Here is an 18,350-nt window from a genome sequence, read left to right as displayed (position 1 = left end):
TCTATACAGAGCTATAGTAACCAAAACAGCTTGGTACTGGCACAAGAACGGGCCAGAGGACCAATGGAATAGAACTGAAGACCCAGACATCAGCCCAAAGACCTATGGCCACCTAATCTTTGATAAGGGAGCAAAAAAATAAAATAGAAAAAAGACAGCCTCTTCACCAAATGGTGCTGGCACAACTAGTTAAGCACCTGCAGAAAACTAAAGTTGGATCCTTCTATATCACCTTGCACCAGGACCAATTCCAAATGTATCAAAGTCCTTGAGGTAAAAGCAGATACATTGAAAACTTTACAAGAAGGAATAGGAGATACACTAGTCTCCTTGGCACAGGTCTAAACACAACAAATTAAAGAAAGTCTGCACAAATGGGACTGCATTAAACTGCAGAGTTTCTGTATGGCAAAAGACATAGCTAGCAAGTTAATCAGAAAGCCCACAGAGTGGAGAAGATCTTCACTAACCATACAACAGACAAATGCCTCATATCTAAAACATATCTACAGCTAGAAAACTGAATCTCTCTAAAACATATTTTCAAAGAAACAATCATGCCATTAAAAGATGGGCCAAAGACTTAAAGAGAGGCTTCTCTGAAGAAATAAGAATGGCCTCTACACACATGAAGAAATGTTCCACATCTCTGGCCACAAATGAAATGCAAATCAAAATAACTACGAGATTCCACCTCACTCCAGTTAGAATGGCCATGATCAAGAAATCTAATAACAACAGATGCTGGCAAAGATGTGACCTGGAGGGATTGCTACTACACAGTTGGTGGGAGCTCCCCTATGATCCAGCAATTCCACTCCTTGGCATTACCCAAATGTCCAGAAACAAGTACATACTAAAGCCACTAGCACAATGATGTTAATTGCAGCACTATTTACCATAAAAAAGATAAACTTAGCATCTTCCCTTTATTAATTCCAACATTAGCATCTCTCAATAGTAAAGTCTTCCTTTCACAAACTTATATGGTGAACACTAAATTCTTCCAGGTGTTTTAAGTTATTGACAGCTGTATTAAAATTTCTATTTCCAAATTTTCTTTGAACTTCTTATCCACTCTGACCAAATATGTCCACACCTAATTCTTCAACACATCCTCACCTTATCTGCTTTCTCTGCAGCATTCTTTCCTGTCTTCTCTTTGCCTATTTCTTGCTCTACCCTCAAGACCAAGTATTTCTTGGTTCTTCATTAAGACAAAACCTTTCTCTGGCACTCTTTCCCTTCTTGCCCTAAGATCTTGGAAAACCATTGTCCTTTTTTTCTTACTAAATACAAAGTTGGATTCTATTTCTTATACCATTTCAGTTATTCATCAGTAAGTCTCAAGATTCTTCTACTTTTATCTACCTTCCTCTAAAGCATCACACTTGTATGTCAGGGAACTCTCTGACATTTCCACTGAGGTTAGCTCTTAGCTGACTGCCCACAGTATCAAAATCAAACTCCTCATTTTCTCTACTTGATGACTATTCATTCTTCTGGCTTCCCAGTCCAAAAAATAAACAGAAATCACTTGAAACTATTCTCGATGTCTGTGTTACTGTCATACACCTATGGTATCTCTAATGATACTTTAAGCAATGTCTTTAACATATGACACATCTCACAATCGAAATCAAATTTAATCACATCTCACCATCACCACTACCACCACCCCAATGGGGTAGGTGCCTTTCTACATTGCATAAATTATTGAAATAGCCACAGGACTGGTCAAAGATTTCCACTTTATTCCCACTGGAACAATGTTTTCATGGGACAGCTACAGTGAACTCTTTAATCAAACCTTAAATCAAACCACGTCACCTTTCAATTCATCTCCATTTTTACTCAGAAGAAAACCTCCAGTGCTTGCACATACTCACATAGCCACGCATGAATTTCATTTCTGACTCTACCTCATCTCATCCTGTCAACTCCACTCCACTGGCCACTTGGCTCTTCTTTAAACTTATTAGGTATTACCCCCACTTAAGGCTTTGTTCTGACAACTCTTTCTGCATAGAACACACTTCCATCTAATGGTGTTCAGGGTTTAGTCCTTCACTTCCTCACGTCTTGGCTCAAAGCCCATCTCAGTGAGAATTGTCTGGGTCCTTTAATATTATTTCTCCTCACCCTTCTCTCTCTTCTCTCTTCTCTTTCCTCTCTCTCTTCCTTGCCATCTCTGACACAACCAATATACCTTTCTATTAAATCGCTTGACAAATTGCCCCTATTACCTTTCTAAGAACTAGCAAGACTTAGCTAAGACTTCCTTAGAAGTAACCTGTAAACTCTGGGTGAGTCATTCAGTCTCAGCTTCTTGCATAAGGAAGTAACATGTGGCTAAAAGACAAGAAAAGAAAGGACTGTTTTCTTGCTTTCAGAGAAAAGAGGTTAAAAAAAACTGACAACTGCAGATGAAGAATAAGAAGGAGGAAGAACAAAACACCCTTTTAGTGATCTAAGCATGAAGAAACTACACACAACAAATGTGGTTGTAACTTCATCCTACCACATTCGAGAGACCAGAAAACCTACAAATTACAACATTCAGAAAAACCAGAAATTGCAAAACACACTACAGACACAATTGTAAAATAAAAATTTATTTCCAAAATAGAAAGAAATATCTTTAAAGCTATTTGGGGAGATTAAAAGTGACACAAGGTTCCATCTGGAATCACTTGTCCGTGTGACACAGGCTTAGATAATGACACACACAATCAGCTCAACATGAGTAACACTGCAGTGTTTTATTTTGATTCTTGAGCGGGAGTGTGTCCTAAACTAAACTAAAAGATAATAAAACCATGAGATATGAGAAAATATTAAATTTTGGATTCTGGTCTTTGGGAGGACAGGATTCCTTTCTTCCCGTCCTTCCTTCCTTCCTTTCTTCCTTCTTTCCTTCCTTCCTTCTTCCCTCCCTTCCTCCTTCCTCTCTCTATTTCTTTCTTTCTTTCCTTTTTACCTTCATTTACCCTGTGTGTTGTGTGTGCGCGCGCATGCATGTGTGCGCAAATGTGTGCATGGATGTACCCACACAAACATAACAGTCCTGAGGCTAGAGCCTCAGGCCTGGGTGCTTTCCTTGAGCAAAAAGGTTTTTGCTCAACAATAGCACTCCATATCTTTAAGCTACTCCAATTCTGGATTGTTGGCAGTTAACTGGAGATAAGAATCTCACTGACTTTCCTGCCAGAGCTGCTTTCGGCCATCATCCTCAGATCTCAGCCTTCTGAGTTGCTAGGATTACAGACATGAGTCACCAGCACCTGGCTTGATTTATATTATGAAGAAACAAGCCATACTTAAACACAGTAGCCACATACTCAGTCAAGTATTTCTTGTTTTCATGTTCTACAGTTTTATATCACAAATGTGTTAAGCATGAAGGAAAAATAGTCATATGAACTGAATTTATATTTTAAAATACTGCATTTTAGGCAATCAAAATCAATAATCACAACTAAAATGCAGTGTTCAATGCAGTCTAAGATACTAACAAACTATCAAAATCAAATGCATTACTTCTATGAGAAAGCATTCACAATTAAGATGCACTAACGACTGAAGCAAGATAAACATCTTGTATACTAAATTCTAATCTTCACAGAAGAAAATCATTTCTACATTTTTTTCTAAGAAATGCACCATCTTTAATGCTTTTATTTAACTTTTTCTATATGATTTTTATAACTGTGTAACAATCAGGATCAAATATTTACTGTCTTAAAATTCCTTTCAAATGGAGTTAAGTTAAAAAAGAAATTTTATGTAAATTTTACTTGTGTTTTTTCCATGTTATTCTCTGTTTCCTTTCCATTGTATCACTCAACAATACAGACTTTTTAAGAGTTTCTGGATAGAATTATTTTAATAGACAACTAACGTTTTACTTACACATTGTGTGGCTGTGATTAGTATTGAGCTTGAAATGATAGACTTTCCTCCATTAAAACTCACTGAAACATTAAGAGTTCTGAAAGAAAAATGAAGAAACAATATAATTAACAATAAATAAGAAAGCAAAGGATTGGAGAGCCTTATATATAGTCTTATAGAATTCAAAACTGGCTAGAAAATACTTAAAAAGGATCATTGCTTCTAATCAAATATTTCAATTTTTTCTGTAATTTATTATAACTTATTTGATCTGATTTTTCTTTCTAAGAGCATTAGCAGGAATAGTAAAATTAAGAAAACTCCTTAATCCAGAGAAATCTGAGTTTCTTTCAGATTCACAAAAACCTAATGAAAAGAAAATTATTTGATCCCACTTAACTTATAGTTAAGTGATAGTATTACTATCATTGATATCCATTGCTTAAGAACATAAAATTTGAAGTAATATATCATCAAACAGTGAAATACAGAGAAAATACAAATGAAAAGAAGAAAGTGAAGCAAAATGAGAGAAAGTGAAATGATTAAACTTGTTGTACAACAGTTTGAGGATATTAAAACCAAAGATTTAATTTATACAACCTAAAGAGAAATGGGAGTATATGATCTCAGGATATTAAAATATACAGTCAAGAATGAAAAAGGGAAAGAAAGCTTACCAAAATTCAGAAAGAAGTGAGAATTTTGAGTATTTATATCAAATTAAATGAATTTTTGCCCTATTTCAAAACAAAACTTAAAGTGGCCTAATTAAGAAAGGAAATTTAAATATAACTGCTCATTCAGCATAACTGAGTGGCTTGTTTTGATTTGCTTTGTTCTGGTGACTAAGCATAATTGAATCCAAAAATAATTTTTCTTCATTCCAAAGTTCTCTGCTTTAAAATGTTTACTAGAAATCATTTAGCAGGATAGGGCATGTTCTATTTGGGAGAAAGGTTATTTTGATTCAGAATATGTGCTTGTTGAAGATAATTTTACCACTTCCACTTTAGAAGATCAGTACATATTCACCAAACTCCTTCCCAATCTCACATTTAGAATTCACCAGGGCCAGGAGTTTGGCCTATTTGTTGCCTAGCATACACGAAGACCCAGGTTCGATTCCTCGGTGTCACATACACAGAAAATACATAAGTGGTGCTGTGGCTCTAGCCTTGAGAAAGCCCAAGGATAGTGCCCAGGCCCTGAGTTCGAGCTCCCGGACTGGCCAAAAAAAGAAAAAAGAATTCACCAGAAAATAAGCCATGTATTGTGGATCATGTTTCTAATCCTAGCCACTCAGAAACTTGAGATCTGAGGATCAAAGTTCAGTTCTAGCCCAGGCAGACAAATCCAAGAGACTCATATCTCCAATTTACCAGCAAAAAATAGAAGTAGATGTGTGGCTCAAATGATAGAGCTTCAGCTTTGAGCAAAAATATCAAGCAAGAATGTGAAGACCTGAATTCAAGCCTCAGTATCCCCTTATATACATACACAAAGCATTCAGAAATGAACCAGTTTTCTGCTCAGAGAAACATTCACAACTTTCAGTTTTTATCAAAATAGAATTAGAACATGAGATATAATTATAAGGGTAAATTTACTCAATCTATGATAATGTAACTGGTATTAAGTAAAACAGAATTGGTATTAAGTTTCCATAGCTATGGAAATCTACTTGATTGTTCTGACTACATGAATACAATAGGACATTTTCCTTTCTGACTATGGTAGGGGCATTATCAACAAGAGCAACAATAATAATTAATAGATTTTATTGATGTTCTTTTGTGATCAGACACATCAATTCATCTTTCCCATTTCATTCTCACAGTAGCCCACTGAGGGCTAACATTATTTTACCTTCCAAATGAAGAAACTGAAAATTTAAAACCACTAATTTTTTTCTGACTTTACACAGAGAACTTGCTTCAGCAAAGACTTTCAGTTTTATAACTCTCTAATTTAATCTCTACATAGTTTCTACAGGATCTTATTAAATTTTTCTCATGCATATCCATTTATGGTCTTCCTTTAAAAAATATACTCATCTTTCTGGGCACTGTTGGCTCACATATGCAATCTTAGATACTCAAGAGGATGAGATCTAAGGATGGAGGTGTGAAGGTGGGTCATGCTTATTATCCTAGCTTCTTAGGAACCTGAGGATCACAGTTAAAAGCCAGCCTTAGCAGAAAAATCTATGAGACTCCTATCTCCGCTAAAACTGTGTGCGTGTGCGTGTGTGTGTGTGTGTGTGTGTGTGTGTGTGTGTGTGTGTGTGTGTGTGTATGCCAGAAATGAAGCTGTGCTTCAAGTGGTAGAATAAGTGCTATCCTTCAGCAACAACAAAAATAAAGGTCAGGGACAGAGCCCTGACCCTGAGTTCAAGTCACAGGACTCACACACACACACACACACACACACACACACACACACACACACACACACACACACACACATCAAATCATGTACATAGGATATTTTTAAATGTTTGGGAGAAAAATGAATCTATCTGAACAGTACCCTTCTGCAGTATTTTAAAATGCATTTCATTCCACAACATAGTAAGATTTTGCTGGCAATCCAACCAAATGGCTGTGTGTACTCAACAGAATCATTATCTCCCCCCTCCCCCCGCTCAGCCTGAAAAAACTGTCTGGAACTGTGTGTACTACTTAGGATGGAGTTACAACATAGACTAGGTGATTTTTATCACACTGATAGGTCTAATCAGAAAGCCACAAATTATGAGAATGAAAAGATAAACATTATGGGAAGAGAGACGGGAAAAGGATCCTGACCTTTACCTATCAGAACCACCAAGATTCTAATACACTCCTAGTGATGGAATAACCCATGTCCTTGTATCCATGAAGTTTGATTCCTTACCAAAGAGAGAGAGAGAGAGACAGACAAAGAGAGAGCAAGAGACAAAGAAAGACAGAGAGAAAGACAGAGAGAGAGAGACAGAGAGAAAGACAGAGAGAAAGACAGAAAGACAGAGAGAGAGACAGAGGGGGGAATGAAGTTATTGCTTTATCACCCGCTACTAACGCAAAGGAATTAGATGATGTGAAGGCATGTGTATACAAACACACAGAGATACGTCTCTGTAAACAAGAGAAGCTGTGATAAAGGGAGAACTTAGTCAACCAAGAAAATAAGTGAAATTAATCAATCTGGACCCAGACAAAACAATCCAAGCTTAATATTGAAAAAAATACCAATATTGGAGGGAATAAAAGCATTAGGTTTCTCTCACCCCCATTAACCACACTGTTCATCCCAGCAATCCTTAGGAATCAAGTAACTAAATCATGCGTGGAAACCCACCACTTCTTCCTCAAAACACTGTTAAGAATCTTCCCACACTGCCTTTTAAGAGAACTAATACTATCACTTTCATATGATCTAGATATTTACTTCATATTTGCCAGAAGATTCTGGCCAATGTTTTTGAAAGCACATTTAACTATACCATATGCCACCTTAAATCATCTCTATCAAACAAGCTGTAGGATAAGACTCTGGTTCGTTCTGTTCTGTTTCTCTTTCTTCACAATGTGTTTGTGTATATTTACCCAATTTGTTGTGTTCTTCTTGCCAAATTACAGGTTTGAGATCTCAACTATTAGAGAACAGCTGTGCTATTGTTGATGTCTCACAAAATAAGGGTCAGAAAATAAACACATGCTATATGTTTGTGAGATACCTGCACATTTAATTGTGAAGCACATATTGCCTTCAGATGGGGAAGAATTAGAGAACTTTAAGAAGATCATTTTCTTCAAGCTTGAAGAAGGCATGTTGGTACCATCGGGCCATGGCAAGAAATAAACTACTAAATAATCTACAGATTATTATTCGTAAGACAGTTTTCTTCATCATCCAGTGTTTTAAAAGTAAAATATGCCAGAGAACAGGAAAGAATAGCCTCAATGTATGTATACCATATTTCTGTTTAAATGCCAGGAAACTGTTCACCTTAGCCCAAAAATCGACATCAAATTAAGATATATAATAAATATGGATCTTTCTCAAAGAGAGTTCTTCCAAGTGTTCTTCTAATAATGCTTCACAATGATAGTTTCTGGATAAGATCTGCTTAAATCTTTTTAATTTTTATTCTGTAACATCAATTTCTGAACGCCAGACAATGTCTTATAGCACTCCAACATTCTTAGTCCCCTGTGATCCCTGTGCTAATATCTTCATGTGTACTCTCTTTTAATCCACAAGTGTGACTTTTTTGCCTCCAAAAAATAACCTTTTTGTTAAAAGTACAATTTGAAATATAACACAAAGAGGAGAAAGAACTTGATAGAGCAGGCTAATGAAAACAAGCACATACCCACAGACCCAGCTCTGAGACCATGCATCTGGCTTTGAGGCTGCCTGTCTAGGGTTACTTCACCAGTGTGCTGTTAATTATTTAAGTGAGAGAACAGGGGGGACCATCACCACATCTGTCACCCTCGCACAGGAAACACCTCCATTCACTGCTGGGCCAGATGTGTTTATTTGAAACATAGACTAACTAGCTATTTAATGGGTTTGAATCCTTAGCCAAAAGCTAATTAGGCAAGCATATTAAGCATCAGTCACCTTACAAGGCTAAACTGTTTCAGTTGTGTTGGTTTGAATCCAATCTCATAAGCGCTCAGCACTTAACAAATGTATCTGAAGAAAATTCAAGGCAAAGAAAAAAGGCCAAATTATTTGCAACATCCTAAGTAGAACACATAATGATATCCTCAAATACAAAATATGTTAATAAATAAAAGCTTTGTTTCTGTGGAAGCCTGTACATTTGAAAAGCGAAGGAAGACAAAACAATTCCTTTAGATGCCTCTCTGACCTGTATTTGTACTATGTGTGTGGTATTTAACATCTTATCTTCTGGCTGGAAGCATGTTCAAATTAGTAGAATACTGAGCATGCATGAGGCCCTGAGTTCAAGTATCTGTTTCTCCAAAAATAATTATCTCTCAAGTATTTAGTCTATCAACAATCATTTAATATAAATGTCCCTTATAGTACTCTACTGAAAGGCAGGATTGAAAAAAACGCAGAAATTCAGTCCTGGGACCAAGCAGATGTATTGCATCCTTTAGTTGCATATTGTACTCCATATTTATATTTCCTTGTTACTTTGAAGAAAAATGTATGCTACTTTCCTTAACTTCTCATAAATAAAATGTTAGGTCATTCTCTGTTCTTTTAAATGTTATGTCCCCCAACCCCAAATAAGATGCTAATTATTTTTTCATGGCTGTCCCTTTATGACAATCAAATAAGCCTCTCTAGGTTCTTTACATTGTTAAAACTAATACTTGAGGAAATTCATTCACATTTTCATCCAACAAATGCCTAATGAATCCTTTATGTCATGCACATAGGAAGGGGAATATGATATATGAAATTTATCCTAACCAAAAGAAGACACACAATAACAAAAGTAAATAAGCAACTTGGAGAGAAATTAAGACATCCAAAGGGAACAGGGTCAAGGGAGACAGAAGCTTTTTTTTAATCAAACAGGGATACCATAAAAGTCTTACTAAGAAGGGGAAACTGGAGATAAATCTGAAAGGCATATAAGGATGTGACACCTGTAGTACTTTATAGGACACTGCAAATATTAGCATTTTACTCTAAGTGGATGAGGAACTTATTGCATTTTGAAGTGTGAAATACCATGAACTTATCTGTGTTAACAAGATCACCCCTGCTGGGATAAAAGCAAAAGCAAGCTGAAAAATGAATTATCACAGCAAGAGATGATAATAACTTGGTCTAAAAAAGGAAAGTAGTAGTCGTGCAGTAGTAAGCTGAGAATAAATTCTAGATATATTTTGAAATTAGAGCTGAGATGGTAGATTGATGGACTTTGCACACAATAAAGAGGAATCAATTATGCTTCAAAGGTAATTGATCTGAACGATAAAAAGAATAAAGCTGCCAATGATTAAAATCTAAAAAGCATGTTAGAAGGAACCTTAGGGAGTGAGAGGGATAAGAGGCTCAACATAAAATTAGAAATTCAATAAAACAAGACTAAATGTCGATAGATTTGTCATAGCTAATACAAGGAAGTGACTGATCCACTTTTGTGCTTAAGTGACCTGCTTCAAGCCTAGTACCAGCCTAATTCAACCATAAACATGTATCATTAACACTAGGTTATTATTATTATTATATAATGCTGAAAATGAATAACCTTTTAATTTAAATAATGCAAAAATCTTTTGATTTATTTAGAATAGAAAGCTGATACTACACAAATCTGTTTGCCCAACCAGAAGTGTTGGTCAAAAACTATCTTGTCACTGTCTACAAAAGCAAAGTGTCCAAGTCAACTTGAAAATGTTAAAATAGTTCTCTTTTGGTCTATAGAGGATAATGTAACCTTCATTTTCTGAACACTAATTCAAATTTTGGGTTATGAGCTCCTGCATTGCCTATTTCTCAAATCTGTATAAAAAACAATATGAAATTCTCCCAGGAATAAGATTCTATTCATCAATGAAATAATTGTTTCCATTGGTTAGAGAACATCTCAACTATTTTCAATCATTTGTGTCATAATAGAAAGGTTAGGAAAAAAATCACAAATAGAATTATTTACTATTGAAAACTATTGTGTCTAGATAGCTCAAATTGAAACTGTTCATCCAAACTAAAGATCTCTTACTTTAGTGAGCTATCATAAAACTTTTAATAAATACAGACCTTAAACAGAAATGTAATATGTAAGTACATATTAATAAATATTTTCGCATATTGTCTAGTCCAAAGGGTATCATAATGATCTATATTCCAAATTATATTTAGTATTTGTTAAATGTTATATACACTAAAAATTGTACTTTTGAACGCCAGAAAAAGTGTGTGCGTCAACGATGTTCACTGCAGCACTACTTGCCATAGCAAAGATATGGAACCAACCCAGATGTCCCTCAGTTGATTAGTGGATCAACAAGATGTGATATTTGTACACAATGGAATTCTATGCTGCTGTCAGAAAGCGACATTGCCCCCTTTGTTAGGAAATGGAAAGACTTAGAAAAAATCATATTAAGTGAGGTAAGCCAGACTCAAAGGAACATAGGCTCAATGGTTTCCCTCATTTGTCATAATCAGTAGAAACCTTGGGCTCTTCTAACAGAGATTTGCAATAGAGCAAAACCTAGATACATAAGGCCATACAGTATGATGCTAAATGAAAGGACCCCTAGGATATAGAAACAAAACCCATATAATAAGTAATTGTTGTCCTTAATGTACTATGTTATCTCCCATCTCTTTTGCTGTCCCTTGGTTATCTCATATTGTTACAGTATCTCAGTTTGTTATCTGATATATTGGATATATTTGTATTTGGTTATTTGAAATTGGATAGGGAGGGGGGAAAACAAGATGAGGGTTGGAGGTGGGGGGGAGGGAAATGGGGACCAAGACATGAGAAAGGGTATCAATGTATATGAATTAATGCACCTTCTAGCTGGTGAATATAATGTAACCCTTCTATTAATTACAATAAAAAATATATGAAAGAAAAGCATGTGCGTGTGTGTGCGTGTGTGTGTGCGTGCGTGTACATTTAGTAACCAGGAGTTCAAAACTATGGTCACAGCTCTATCTAGTCTCTAATGATAGTTTTTAAATTTGTCTATAGAAATACTTATGAACTTTTTAATCAATATTTGGAAACAAGATTAAAAAATACCATTTTCCATCTTCTAAGACTATGGATAGAGGATGTATAAATTTCAAACTCTATCGTACATTCTAAACTGTAGATATAATAAAGCTACTAATTTATATTTCTATTGTTTAATAATTTGTTGCTAAGTGTTGTTAATGAAGTACTTACTCTCCAGCTTTATTCAGTATAGGTGCAGGACACAGCATTGAGTCAGACTGTACACTTACTGGTTTTACACCTGAAAAATAAAATGCCATTGAATTAGCAAAGAGTTTATGTATATGACAGAGTCTTGTTAAAAATATATAACCAGGGTTCAAATGTTAATTATTACATACACTAATATCACTTCACTTAATGGAGAAGAAAATGGAGTGACAATTGGGAATAGTGCATATGCTTCACTGACACATAATAATTAGTAAATCATAAATTCAGAATTTCTAGAAAAGTTTACATATGGTTGTCAATACTATATAAAAATACCCTCCTTTGTCCTGAATATTTCAAACATCTCAACATTTGAAGAATAAAATCTTTTAAAGCAAAATTTAGAATAAGTGAAAAAAACAAACATATAAAGAATAAACTTATTTCATGATTCTAACAAAACAGTCACATCTACAAACACAAATACACTTTATTAAACTTAGTACTTAAAATATCCTATTGATTTTTAACAATGTATAAAAAAATGGACCAGACTAGAAATATTCAAAACATTACTTAACGAAATAAATCATTCTAAAATGTGAAGCAAGACATTCTAGGCAAAAACATTACCAGGCCTAATTATTGTTATTCATACTAGCATAAAGATTTTATTTCTTTCTTCTTTGATTAAAAAACAAAAAACTTGCCGGGAGTCTGGCCTAGTGGTAGAGTGCTTGGCTAGCACACACAAAGACCCGGGTTCGATTCTTCAGTACCACATACGTAGCAAAAAGCCAGAAGTGGTGCTGTGGCTCAAGTGGTAGAGCCCAAGCCTTGAGAAAATCCAGGGACAGTGCTCAGGCCCGGAGGCCAAGCCCAGGACTGGCAAAAAATAAATAAATAAATAAATAAATAAATAAATAAATAAATAAATAAATAAATAAAATAAAGCTATAGGGCCAGGAGTTTGGCCTAATGGTAGAGTGCTCTTGTCTAGCATACACAAAGACCAGGTTTCATTCCTTGGTACCACATACATAGAAAAAGCCAGAAGTGGTGCTGTGGCTCAAGTAGTAGAGCTCTAGCCTTGCTAAAGTCCAAGGACAGTGCTCAGGCCCTGATGGACAGTGTTCAAAGCCAGGACTGGCAAAATAAAAACAAAACAAAAAAGAAAACTAACACAGCTGAGGAAGAAACAATTTCAATTCTACTTTAAGTGTTTAGTAAATTAAATGGTAAGTCAAATCTTACATAGCTAAGCATAAACCATGTGTATATCATAATCAACCCAAAAATGTAATCAAAAGGAGTTAAACTATTGCTTACGTACATATGATTACTGAATATAAATAAAATTAGTTTTCCCTATCCAGATGTGTTTCTGTTACAAAGTTTGTTACATAAATTTTGCCTTATCAAATGAAAAGCACAATAGGAAACTGAGGAAGCAGATATTTACTGAGATCTTTAACCCTGTATTCCAACAAATACATATGGAACACTTGCTGTGTTTGACCAAAGCTATGTTCATTAGGGTTTAATACCATCAGAGAAATGGAAAATTTATGAATGAATCTCTCATAAAACAATTATTCTGGAATTCAAAGAGCTAAATTGGGGACAGGGGTGAGAGGATGGGGTTTATTTTGTTCTAGTCCTGGAGCTCTAGCTCAGGGTCTGGCTATTGTCCCTGAACTTTTTCACTTTTGGTGGTCAATTAGAGATGGATTTTCCTTCTCTGGCTGGCTTTGAACCTGGATCCTCAGATCTCAGTCTCTTGAATAGATAAGATTATAAGCATGAGTCACCAGTGCCTGGCAACACATGGTTTGTTTTACAAAATATATTTTTAGAGGAGAAAGTAATCCTCTATGGGGAAAAAAATTTGTTTTTATTTTTGGTGGGATCTTTTTGATACCAGTGTATGAACTTAAGACCTCAAGCTTGTTCAGCTTGTGTAAGTTGATAGTTGGAGTTCTACCACTCCAGTCACATTGTCAGCCCAGGTTTTTGCAAACTTCTCTATCCAGGGTAGCTACAAACTGCAATCCCCCAGATCTCAGCCTCCTGAATGGCTAAAATTGCGGGTGTAAGCTACCAAAACTCAGAAGGAAAAAAAAATGTTTTACTAGAGTCCCAAATTGTTCAGGAAACTAAAATTCATTGAGGAGGTCAATTATCAATAGACACTATTATGGGTGACTAATGGAAATACAAAATCCTAACAAATTGTTAGAAAATCAGATTTAAGAAGAAAAAACAAATGGCAAAAATTGAGATACTGTCATAGGAGTACAAGTCCAAGATAACTGCATTATAAGACAAGAGTAGCAAAATAATAAGTCTGGGAAAAGGAGGATTCTGGTTAATCCCTCAGTAATAAAAACTGGGCTTGGATATCTGCTCTGCCTGTTATCTATCACCTATGCAACCATAGGCCATTTACTCTTTTAGCCACAAACCATCATTTAAATAATGAGGATACTAAGCCAGGTGCCTGTGGCTCACACCTGTAATCCTAGCTGCTCAGTGGCTCATTGCTAAAGATTTCAGCCTGAGTAAGGAAATCCTTGAGACTATTGCCTTCAATTAACCAAAACAAAACAAAACAAAAAAAGCTGTAAGTATTACTGTAACTCAATTGGTAAAGCACCAGCCTTAAACTAAGTGGCAGAGCCAAAGCCCTAGTTTAAGCCCCAATAGCAGCGCACACACACACACACACACACACACACACACACACACAATAATAATGAGGCTATTTCAGAAAGGGTTCAGCATTTTTACAATTATGGACATTGCCATTGCTAATTATTGCTACTTATTCTGTCATAGAAATTTTCTTTCTTTCTTCCCTGATTCAGAATGAATAACATAGCTGATTTTAGTTGGGAAATAAAGAGGCAAGCACTTGATGTTCCACCACTGTACAGAGAGGCCACAGAGGTTACTGGTACCTACTCTTTGTATACGTGTCATTTGCAGTGTAGGTGCATTGAACATTGTCATCCTTGCTGCCCAATATGACTGCTCTCCCACTCAAGACAACTTGAAACTCCTCTAGAAGAGAAAAGGAAAACATACATTTTTAACCATTGCTTACTGAATAACAAATTCTTCAAGTGAAGATTTTATTTGAAACAAAGGTTATCAAGGCAAAAAGTGAATTTCTTCATACTATTCAACAATGAAAAAAACAGTTCCAACTGTGCTTTATTTCTTCACCACTTAAGTAAATGTAGTGAAGATCTCCTTTAGTCACAACATCAAAACACATTATTTTATTCTATAAATGAGCATTTTCTAATAGTGACCAAGGGATGAGAACTAAAAGCCTATCTTGCACAGACATACAAAATTTTCCAATTTCTATCCTTACAAAACTATCAAGAAAGAAACATCTTTGTTTTCACTTTTCCCATTCTTGATTATTAAGTTTTAGATATACAAACAAAACTATGATTCTTAGAACCATGACTGTATATCTTTTTAAAATGTGGGTATTGCTAGTCTCTGATGGCTCACTCCTTGATTGATCTCTCAAGCTAGATTTGAGTTCTAAAATTCAGGATCAGCACCCAGGCCTCGACTGACAAAAATAAAAACAAAATTAAAAGAATGAATGTTATGTCTTAGTACATGAATATATGATCTCTCTCCCACACAGAATTCTTCTCCAATAGCTTCTTTGCCTTACTAACCCTTGCTTTCTTTTTTTTTAATTGCATACAGACTTAAAATCATCAGAGATCATGTATTTTGTATCACTAATAATCTATAGCAGGTAAACTAAAGGAGTTTGATTTAAGTACTTATGCCCACCTATAAAGGCACTAAATGTTAATGGAATTCATGCTAGAAGAAAAATTAACAGACCTAAAATCTTTACCTCTGGATTATTACAGTGTATATCAACTATTTTAACAGTGATTAACTCTTATTACAAAGGCAAACTCCAGTACAATAAAATGCTAAAGAGTTTACCTGAGCAAATCACAGTTCATGAATTGAGTAGCTCTAACTCAGAAACAGTGAGATAAACTTGGAAGTAACACAAAAGAAACATCTGACTGATAACCATAACACAGGACCTTATATGGTTTACCCTGTCAGAAATTCCCTGCTTTCATGATTAATAAATTTGTTGGTTGTTTGTTTGACTGGTTGAGCTGAGGTTCTAGTTTTGTCTTTATTACACACATTTATAAGAAACAGGTCAAGCTTTACATATATTTATAAATCAAGAATAGGTCACTAATGAGGTGTAACTGGCTTTTTCTGCTCAGGATTCTTTAGGCTTCATCAGCATGTCACTTCATTTTAACACCTATCCTCTCAAACTTGTCCCACATACCATAATCTAACCCACATATAGTCACTGACTATGACAGACTACTCTGCATTTGATCTCTTATGAAAGAAAGCTGACTTCTATAAATTCAAATAAAGTACAAGAAGCACATAATCCTGAAACTGTGCACATATTGATATTTAACAGATACAGTTCTAACAGAACATCACTATCAACAGCTCATGAACTTTCTCTTCCTCCATTTTCCCAACTTCAAACCAGGGATTCGAAAACTTCCAAATGAAGTTTTACAAAATCTAGATACACTTACACATGACAAAGACATAGTATGTAACCAGCAGTAGTAAAATTTGATTTTTAAAAATACTTATTATTTTAGTATTACTTCCATTGTTTTCACTAGGTATTTTTCATCACTATCTTTAGAAATGGCTACATCTTTTAAGCATCTCAATAGTACTTCATTAGGAGATGCAAAATTCAAGATTATCTCCCGATTAGACACAATATTTTTCTGTTTCCAAGTTATTGAAATTAATTCTAGATCAAATGTTTTTTTTTGTTTTTTTTTGTTTTTTTTTGCCAGTCCTGGGCTTGAGCTCAGGGCCTGAGCACTGTCCTTGGACTTTCTCAAGGCTAGAGCTCTACCACTTGAGCCTCAGCACCACTTCTGGCTTTTTTCTATGTATGTGGTATCGAGGAATCGAACCCGGGTCTTCGTGCATGCTAGGCAAGCACTTTAACCACTAGGCCAAACTCCCGGCCCTCTAGATCAAATCTTAACAAGAACGAAAAATAAACCAGCATGAATAAGAGTCTCATCAGGCACAGTGGCTCACGCCTGTAATCCCAGCTACTCAAGAGGCTAAGATCTGAGGATCTCAGTCAAAACCAGCCAGAGCACTAAAGAACATGATACTTTTATTTTCAATTAATCACTAGAAAACAGGAAGTGAGGGTATGGCTCAGGGGCAGGGCAGTAGGTAGCCTTGAGCTGAAGAGCTCAGGGACAACTCCTAGGTCTAGAGTTCAAGCCCCATGACCCACCACCAAAAAAAAAAAAAAAAAAAAAAAAAAAGAATGAGACTCTCTGGACAAGGTTGACTGGGAGATAAATATAAAGCCATGAGTTTTGGGGGGAGTGTGCGTGTGTGTGTGTGTTTCTGTAGAAGCCATCTGCTTCTTCCTGTAGCCTGCCTCTAAGTAATTTCCTTCTGTTCCTAGAGCTGGCAGATATTGTATCTTGGCCAGGTCATCAAAGCATGAAGCTCAAAGTCCACAGATACCTAACTGTATGGTCAGATAAAAGATTCCATATTTTATTTGCCATGAGAAATATCCTAAACATGAACTAAGTATATAGAAGATTCTAAAAGCCTGTCACACAATATGCTCATTATTTAAAGTAACACTCCACTCTTAAAAATTTGAATTTAAAATAGAAATATTTCAAGGAATTACTTTAAAATTCTTACACAAAAAAAGATGCCAGAAAAGTTTATTTTTGCTATTCTCTTTGCAGCATGAGTTTCAAATCATATATTTTAGCTAAGGAAAAAAAATACAATCTCTTACATGATAGTTCACATTTTTAAATGCTTACCCCCCACACAGACACTTGAGGGTCTCAATTCCAAGATTTCAGTACATGATACATCTAGTATCTAGAAAAGAAAATAAGGAGACCAAGCTATAGAACAAAATTATAACAAATGACATACATTATAACAATTAGTAATTCTTGAAGTCCTTGAGATCTTCTCCCCACTTCAAGAAAAGGCAGAGCCTTTTCCTACCTACTCAGGAGATTGAGATCTGAAGATCATGCTTTAAAGCCAGTCTAGGCAGGAAAGTCTGTGTGACTCTAATCTCTAATGAACTTCCTAAAGAGAAGCAAAGCTGTGGCTCAAGTGATAGAGCACTAACTTTGACTAATAAAAGCTCAAAGATGGAAACCAGGCAGTGATTTCATTATCAAGGGAAGGAAAGAGGGTGAGAAGGGGAGAGGAAAAGAGAGAAGGGGTGGGATGAAGAAGGGGAGAGGGAGGAAGAGAGGAAGAAAGAGAAGAAAAATCAACTGTTACATGTGAAGTTGCCAAACTTTAAGGAAATTTCGACATGGCATATTCTAAGACTGTATACTGTAGGATTCTTACTGGATTAGAATAAACATAGGAAAAGCAGAAGTAGGCTGGATGATTCCCAGAAGTCTGGTAGCTTTGTAATATGAAGATAACTAAAATTTTCTAATAGCATGCAATTGACGCTGGCTTT

General features: G+C 35.5%; 1 protein-coding gene across 1 annotated transcript in view; it reads right to left on the bottom strand.

The window, feature by feature from the left end:
* Nucleotides 1-18,350, bottom strand: part of Antxr2 (ANTXR cell adhesion molecule 2) — a 116,833-nt gene that overhangs the window by 70,273 nt on the left and 28,210 nt on the right. Inside the window, exons 8-11 of the mRNA XM_090343359.1 lie at nt 17,680-17,740; nt 14,726-14,824; nt 11,780-11,849; nt 3,913-3,991 (exon numbers count right to left, since the gene is read on the bottom strand). Of these exons, the coding sequence (XP_090199485.1) occupies nt 3,913-3,991; nt 11,780-11,849; nt 14,726-14,824; nt 17,680-17,740 (309 nt within the window). The remainder of the gene's footprint in view (nt 1-3,912; nt 3,992-11,779; nt 11,850-14,725; nt 14,825-17,679; nt 17,741-18,350) is intronic.

The sequence above is a fragment of the Megascapheus bottae genome, chromosome 13 (genome assembly GCF_031878675.1).
Source record: "Megascapheus bottae isolate mThoBot1 chromosome 13, mThoBot2.hap1, whole genome shotgun sequence".
NCBI classification, from domain to species: domain Eukaryota; kingdom Metazoa; phylum Chordata; class Mammalia; order Rodentia; family Geomyidae; genus Megascapheus; species Megascapheus bottae.
This window is presented reverse-complemented; position numbering and strand designations above follow the sequence as displayed.